The following is an 8,700-nucleotide window of genomic DNA, read 5'->3' as shown; positions in this document are numbered from 1 at the left end:
CCTGCATGCATATTCAGCTGTGGAACATTCACACATACTGTACAGTAACAACAAAGACATTAACATACACACACTGCAGATACACAAACACACACATGAATCCTGAGGGGTGAGGATCTATTGTACATTGTCAGTCCGAGTACAACAGGGGCTTTGTGCTGCTGCAGCTGTAGGACAGACCTCACCACAGAATCACTGTTACAGTAGCTCTAAAGTGACAGGAACAGAGTTCACACATGCTGTTCAACTATGATATGGAAAATAGGAATTTCTTGTTAATCTATGAGTTAAAGTTACAGTATATTGCAGCACTGTCACAGAACAAAAACCGTCAAACCCTCCCTACAAAGTGCAATGAGTTCTGGCTGAAGTTAGTGTACTTGGTGCAGTCAGTGGGCTGGCAGAATGCAGGCAGGGGGGCAGTGAGCAGGAGGTCAGTGTTCTTGTCAGGTCTGTTAATCTGAGCCTCTCAATCACAGTTTGCTACATGAAGTTGGCTGACTGACTTAAATATATTGAATTTATTTGGTCCAGCAGCAGTCAACTGATCATCGATCACTGATCAGTCAATCAGTGATCGATGTGCCAATCAGATCCTCCAAAGTGGCACAAGCTGTGATCCCAAGGTGAATTAACAATCACATCAATCTTAAAATATATGCGGCCTTAAAGCTATGCTCATCATGTTTTAAGTATTGACAATGGATCCAACAACTACAAGCCCAAATCCTAAAACAGGAGGAACATTTTGTAAAACATATATATAAAACAGAATGCAATGATTTGCAAATTCTTTTCAAGCAATGTTCAACTGACTACAGTACAAAGACAAGACATTTCTGGATGTTGTTGATGTATAGTTTTTGCTTTGCTCTTTCTTGTACAGCACTTTGAGCTGCAATTACTGCATGAAAGGAGCTATACACATAAAGTTTATTATTATTTGCATGGTTGAGTCTCAAATTGCATGTTCCAAACAGGTGTTTATGGAGCATTCCACAACAAAAATGAGTGTACATTTGCAAAAAACAGATCAGTTTGGACAGAATTTGTTCTATATTCAACTGAATATAGGTCAAAAGGGATCCCAACTTTTTTTGGAATCCGGGTTGTAGCGTAATGTTAAATTGGTCACCCGTAGCAAAAATCCTACAGCAAACTACTACTCACTCTGCAGCTCCCCTCAGCTCTTCAGAGCTTTTTAGCCTCTTTTAGCTCACTGTCTGGGTTTTCCAGGGCACAGACTCTACTCTCATCAGCCTCATTTCCAGCAGCAGCAATTTTCAGTTATAGAGCTTAAAAAAAGGCAAGTACATCACCTTAAAATCTCACAATCTTGATCAGTTTACAAGAGCGTTCAAATTCAAAGAGTGAATAAGTATTTAGTAAGTGGAGAGAAAGGATGAAAGCTACATATGGCCAGCCATATGAACACAGGCTAAGTGCTGTCTCCTATGAGCAGCCTTCCACAGAGTGACCAAACTACATGTTTTCCTCTAACTACAGTACTGAAATGAAATGTGGAAAAAGACAAAGAAACTTAAAAACAGAACATGTCATATGTCATTTGAGACACCCGTGCTTATTGCCATTTCCTATAAGTGGTTTCTAACAATCCTCACCAAAGAACACACATGTGCAAAATAGTATAAGTACATATATTCAGTGATAGAATAGAATCAAAATATAATAAAAGGATAAAAGCTTCTGTTTCAGTTCCAGGCTGTTTTTGACTATGTCTGTCTAAAGGACATCAGCCCTCAAGAAGAGTCTTTGGTGCCTCTTGTGCTGCCTTCAGTGGCCCTGATCAACTCAGAAAATCAGAAAATCATAACAGGAAAAAAAATCGAATTTACCAGGTTGACCTGACTTTGTCTGGTTATCAGTCAGTGGTAAATCCATCTCATAGCCTGAGCCAGTGCAAAAAGCTGCTGTGGGATGGAGATAAAGGACACCAGACATAAAGTTCCTGTTTGTTACGTGTATTTATACCTTATGATAGTTACATGGGTTTTAACCTAATACACTTTACAGATGTCCATCATGTGTTCAAGTGACACACTGGGCTTCATCGTCTGACTTTACCACCGGTATGTATTTTGTTGGCTGATCAGGTACTCAGAAATTTCCAATTTTAAAAGTTGATGAGGCCCTCCTGAATGCACTATTATTTCAGTGTTGCACTACAGTTCTCAAAATGCAATGGTCTCCAGGTTATTGTTGAAGTAATCTGTGCACTTAGCACTGGTCAAAGTTTCACTGGGTGTGTTTCAGACTGGTGCCTTGTTAAGTGATGTACGCAGCAAATCCCTGTACAGCAAACAGGTTTACTGAATAAGTCAGTGATTTACTGAAATTTAGGAGACTGATCAGTTACTTGTCACATCAGCAACATACTGTATCTCTTTAAAAACAAGAGTTTAAAAATAATAAACTGTGCACCTAAAGTCCAAGGCCAATAGTCCACTCTTCTATGATATGCAAATCTGCAAGCGAAAACTGAAAAACACTGTATGCGCCATGTGATTCGGATCCAATCCTAATAAGTTCTTCCTTGGTCCATGTTACAACTGTCCACTAAGCGTCATGAAAATCAGGCCAGCACTTTTTTCCATAACCCTGCTAACAGACTAACCAACAGATAAACTGAACCAAAAACAACCTCCACAGATGTGCGTTGTGTTGTCTCATGGAAAGCACAGCTGCAGCTCATAGGATTCCCCACAGGGACGTCTGATTTTAGTATATCATTCACTGAAAGATTCTATCACTGTAAATGCTTCACTGCCTAATCAAACTTTTCAAATGCTGCTCTTGTTAGCTGCACTGTGTTTTACAAGCTCTGAGCTGACAACAGATTTCTCCGTCTTCTCCTCTCAAACATGATGAATGATTTTATGTTGTCTGAGTTTCATCACCACTCCAGTGTAGCAGGCATAGTTGCCATAGTAGGCAAGAAAGCAAATTCTTTCATTAAGCTTTTCCCAGCAGACAGCTGGATGTGTCATGGCAGAAAAGGGACAGGTGTTAGTAATGATGTCTCTGCTCTGTTCAAATAATGACAGTGTGACAGTGAAGCAGCATGAACTACACCAGGACCCTGAAACTGAAGAAGCTAAGCAGACCTCAGCCATCTTTACTTTATCATTTACACATATTTTACACTACTACTTAGTGTGTCACATATTATAATTATGTGCTCTGGGAAAAATCTATTATGCTTGACAACAGTAGTAACATCACTTTCAGTCAAAGATGCTCAACGCATTTTACAAATCATTCTGCAAATTTTCTGAGGGGTCATTGCAGAGAATTACTATCAAACCAGAGAGTAGTCTGACACACACCCAGCGCAAAGAAATAACTGCTCCATTACTGTGAATTCTCATATCGAATTCAGCACTTAAATTACAGCCCAGAAAAAATAAATAACTAAATTATCTGCACTATACAGATGCATACATCATTTCTATCAGTATAACAACAGCCATGTCTGTTGCTCTGAGTTTCTCCTTTTGACAGAAACACTCATCCCAAAGACTCAGGAGGCAAAAACACAGAAATGGATCATTAATGCTCTCAAATTAAAAATGGATGCACATGAATTAACAGAATGCTAAACAACATTGTGAATATTTCAACAAATGTTTTACGGATGTCAAAGAACAGAACATTGGTTAGCGAGCAAAATCTGAAGTCTACCCATGACAACACATTAGTGTTTATTTTGCGCTGCAATTTAGACACCTCCACTGCTGTGAGTTACTGCTGCATCGCTGCATCGCTGGAAGGTTACGTCACAACTGTATAGCTGTATAACTAGAGAGCTAAGGGGACAAATGAAATTAATCTGCTGTCCACACAATACCGATATGAAGGAGTGAATTCAGTATTTTTAGGCACCGCAGCATCAAAGCACAGCAGCTAGCCTAATGCTAACACTCAGGGTGCTCCATCCAAACTGACCTGAGTAACAACAAAATGTAACTTCAGTTGCTGATGTTAAAGCGACTTGACATTAATTCTGGATCATGAATTACTTATTTGTGCACAATTAGGCAATTTTAGAGCATAAATGACTAATTCCTGTGTATGAGCATAAAAAATGTATACTCAGTCACTGTTGAAGAAATTATGTTGGCTTCTACTTTGCTGCAATTTGCCACCGCAGTTATTATGCTCCAGTGAAACTCAACACTTCCTGCAGATCTTCCACAATAAAAGCTTCCCAGGAAAGGGGAGGAACTATTCTCCCTGGAAGTGTTTTAATGTAAAACAGATGCACGTGTTAAATCTGCATTAACAGCAAATAACAAGGACTGCGAATTAACACGGCAAATGGGAGCAGATCAGAAGATTTTCAAATGTAAATATAACACCAGTAAAATTAGATATTAAGACCTGGTTCTTTCTTCATTTAAGGTGAAAAGAAGGCCCTGTCCACCATTTGAAAACATATGGTAATCGTGTGTTACATGCCTTCCAACACCTGATTAAATATACTAGAAAGGCTTGATATCAATATCAGAGTAATCTGACTTTAAGTTGTATGCACCGAAGACATGTGTGCACACAGCTGCACATACGCAACTACACACAACCAGGTGATGCGGCTGCAGGAGTGTTGACGTATCCCTCAGTGAGTCTCAATGACCACCGGCTCAAAAACACCAGGTGTTCCTCTGGGGAAACACAGAAACTCATGTTGATTTACATGACAGAGACTGGGTCGGTGAAGAGAAACAGTAAATGAGCGTGCCTGTTGTAAAACAGCGTACCTGTTGGCGATCTGTGTCCCGCTGAGGGCAGTGGTCCCATCTTTGCTCACAAACAGTCTCAAGTTGCTGTCTGAATGAAAACAAGGAATTCAGAAGAGAAGTTATCACTGTGATACACAAATGCTGCGCTCGAACTAAATCCATAAAACTGAAACTCTGCCCTGCCTTCATTGTTGCTGCTGTCAGAAAAGTTCTGACTCTGGACAATCTTCTCCACGATGTCATCAGCATCAATGCGCGTGTCGTCCACACAGCTGGGCTGCCTGTCCACCGTGTCCTTCTTCCTCCTGTTGTTGGAGGGAGAGAAGATTCAAATCTGAAACACAGCAACTGCTCCTCACTGTGCTCGATGTGGCAGTGTGACAGCTAGCTGCGAAACCATTTGGTACATTAGCGACACAAATTAACATCCGCTGAGTTGTTGTCTGATACCTCTCAGGGTTTGCTAGCTATCCACAGGCTACAGTATCAGTAGAAGCAGCTCGCAGTGGCTAAGTCACGGTAGACAGAGGGGTCAGAAACTGGAGAGCACATCAAAACAAAAATCTAAACCGTGCTCACCCCTCGATGGCTGTAAATCCAGTTTACTGGTGGAAGTAAAGTGTGTAATCAAGCAGCAAAGGCTTGTTTATTATCTTAAATAAAGCCAGTCAGTCTTTTGTCAGTGACAGGTGTAGTCTATTTTATGTCTAGTGCGTATCTGCTAATTAAATTTACAGCTGATACAAGAGAAATGGATTTGACATGGTTTTAAGTTTCAAATCCAACAGCGTGTTCAGTGTCATTTTCAGTCATTTACGTCCTCTAAGTTGTTGCGTTATTTGCTTTATCTAATATCTTAGCTTATTGTTCAACAATAACATCAGCATGCTAACATGCTCGCAATTACAATACAGCATGTTGATGTTTACAAAATATAACGTTAACTACATTTACAATCCTAGTTTAGCGTCTTTAGCATGCTAACACCCCAAGTAGTGATATCACTCGTCATGTAGAGAGACTCAACAGACTTTAAGGGCACTTCAACCAAGCCTCACACCCATACAAGAGAGTCTTTAATAACCTTTAGCTTGACGCACAACGAGGCATCAAGTTGGAAGATAAGAAGACAATTTATTGAAGTGCTTTGTCTTCTATTTCACGTGTAGGGCAAATAAGGCTCGTTTTGCCAGCTCCATCACTGACGATAGCTCCAAGATATGTGTAACTGCCAAAATGTCTGTCTTCCTCACATCCAAAAACAGCGATGAACTTTGTTTTATCTTGATTAACCAGTCCACCATATTCATCCCAGTATTCATCCAAATATCTCAGTTTCTCAGTCACTTATAGTGACGTCAACAAACATCACAGAGAGCAGGATGTGTGAGATTCTTTCCTCAACCCAGTGGAGGCTGTTACTGTGGGGGAGCTCAGGATACTCGGCATGCTGTACATTGACATTAAGGCCAAAACAATACTAACCCCAACTTTTTAAGATTTGAACAGTTTTGCTCTTGTCATAGGCTTTGGCAAAGCTTGAACCTTCTTTCTGACCCAATATTACTTTATAAGTCTAAGTGTCACAATGCGTTGACTGCAGGCTCTTTTGGGCTGAGCTCCTGCCTGCTCCCAGAAGGGCTCACATCAGGCCATCATTCCATTATTTGGCACACAGACATACAACTTTACATACAACAGCTTATCATCTGATGACAGTTACAATCAAAGGTGTCACTCTTCTTGAATAAGATGATTAACCCAGCAGAGAACTACTTCCAGTGAACTTACGCTGAGAGCAAACTGATGCGTATACTCATACTCATGAAGGGCACTGGTGTCCTGTAACGGGTTGTCAGAGTGAGTCATAGAGGATGCACATAGAAATCCTGAGCACGTAACAAACCCCTACATGTCTAAATTCTTCCTATTCAACCACCACATTGCAAAAGGTGTTGACCTGGGTTCTGGAATCGATTTCTGAAAAGCTTATACTAGAAAAGTAAGTGGATAATCAAAATCAGAAGGATTCATCTTCTGGGAACAAGAACGTTGTATAAAATTTCATTGCAGTCCATCAAGTTGATGTTGAGATCAAAATGTTCAAAATGAACTGATGTGATGGACCAAGTGATCAACAGACCAACAGGATGACTTGCTGTGACTGAGTGCAGTGCCAGTAATTTAGAAATGCTGCTATTACTGAAAAACATACAATTTATAATTTTCAATATACTTTTTAAATAATGAATTGACTATTAATTGTTAACACATCCAATTATCAGTTAGGGAAGCTGATTGAAATGAACATCTCTATAACTAATAGAACCAGGAGCCAAAACTATGAACATAAAACCCAGAATTATCTTTGAAGGAATAAAGTCTTAATTCGTAAGTTATTTTAACAGAGTGTAAATAGAAATGAATGCAAAGTTTTTTACAAACAAAAAGACAAAAGTCTTTACTGTGAGTGTATTTCAGTCCAGTTGTTGACTTACACTAACACACTTTCCTTTTATCATAGCTCCATGACAGCAGTGGATGAAGGGGTGAGGGCATGAAGCTGTTCCATCCCTGTTTTTGTTGTGAGTCTGAGGTCCCTTCCACCAGCGCAACAGAGCACGTCACACACTCCCCTCCTCTCAGAGTGCTGCTGAAGAATCTCTGGCATGCAAGTTTACACATGCCTGAGATTCAGCCTTAGACTTTATCAGTGCGATGGAGTCCAGACATGCCTTACAGTGAGATCGACTCATCACCAGTGTTTTTCCATTTTTCAATGCATTTCTCCAATGGAGCAATGCATTGAAAAAATAACATACTGCAGCAATATTTACCTTTCCCTGTATCAAACTAATATAATGCTACAATGGAAATGTGGGCCTTCAATATAGCTTTCAACAAACTTAGTGAAAAAGTTTGTACCTGTGTGTGTGTGTGTGTGTGTGTGTGTGTGTGTGTGTGTGTGTGTGTGTGTGTGTGTGTGTGTGTGTGTGTGTGTGTGTGTGTGTGTGTGTGTGTGGCTGGGTCTGTCCAGAGAGCCACACAAATCTTGCATTTATGTATCTATTGTCAGAAAAATAGACATGAAGCATAAATAAAACCCTTCAGGTCATAGTAACACCATGAGAGGCAGCTGAGGTGAGCCTGCACGGAGCCGATGCAGATAGCTGCACAGATTACATTTCTGCAGTTATTTTGGTGAAAGTAATGCAAAACTAATGTCATCAAAATGCATTAGTCAGCACAGACTATAATATTGTAAAGCAAGTTAAATGACAGTAATTAGTGATATGTAATATATTGCATTTTGAAAGTAAGCAGGAGTGTTCTGTGTGCAGGTGAGTGTGGATCTACCTGGAGGATCTGTTGGACATGAGGGCTACTGCAGAGGGCGGAGGAGGTCTGTCTGGTTTGGTGGGAGTTGCTTGTCGGTGTGGCTCAGTGGGGGTGGAGGGAGATGGTTGGGAAGGGTGGGCGAACCCACAGGAGACACTGCTGCTGGAGGAGGCATTCCTATGGTGACTGAGGTCAGTCAGGCTGGAGCATCGAGAGTGAGCTGTGCTGTAGCCTGAGAGGGGAGGGGAGGAGAGGAGGAAAAAAAACAAGGTTAGAAAAGAGAAAAAGTGTATTGAGGCGACCTTTTCAGTTTAATTTTAATTATACAGAGCCAAATCACAAGAAAAGTTGTCTCATGACACTTTTCACATAGAGTAGGTCGAGACCATACTCTTTAATTTACAGACTCAACAACTCCCCCATGAGCAAACACTTGGTGACGGAGGCATTTAACTGGCAAAAAACTCAAACGGAGCCAGGCTCTGGGAGGGCAGCCATCTGCCATCTGTTTGGATTTATTCCAGGATAAGACTACACGACTTTTTTGTTTTTGACGATGGTCATTGTGTCAGATCTAACGACCACTGTGCCATAAACTCTT

At 40.6% G+C, this 8,700-nt stretch overlaps 1 protein-coding gene across 1 annotated transcript in view; it reads right to left on the bottom strand.

Annotated features, from left to right (window-relative positions):
• Nucleotides 1-3,911: 3,911 nt before the first annotated feature.
• Nucleotides 3,912-8,700, bottom strand: part of LOC139348764 (early estrogen-induced gene 1 protein-like) — a 29,132-nt gene continuing 24,343 nt past the window's right edge. Inside the window, exons 9-12 of the mRNA XM_070989092.1 lie at nucleotides 8,118-8,331; nucleotides 4,944-5,065; nucleotides 4,779-4,848; nucleotides 3,912-4,682 (exon numbers count right to left, since the gene is read on the bottom strand). Coding sequence (XP_070845193.1) covers nucleotides 4,637-4,682; nucleotides 4,779-4,848; nucleotides 4,944-5,065; nucleotides 8,118-8,331 — 452 coding nt within the window. The 3' untranslated portion in view covers nucleotides 3,912-4,636. The remainder of the gene's footprint in view (nucleotides 4,683-4,778; nucleotides 4,849-4,943; nucleotides 5,066-8,117; nucleotides 8,332-8,700) is intronic.

Source organism: Chaetodon trifascialis, chromosome 20 (assembly GCF_039877785.1).
Source record: "Chaetodon trifascialis isolate fChaTrf1 chromosome 20, fChaTrf1.hap1, whole genome shotgun sequence".
NCBI lineage: Eukaryota > Metazoa > Chordata > Actinopteri > Chaetodontiformes > Chaetodontidae > Chaetodon > Chaetodon trifascialis.
Note: the sequence above shows the minus strand (reverse complement) of the source record. Positions and strands in the feature narration are given on the sequence as shown.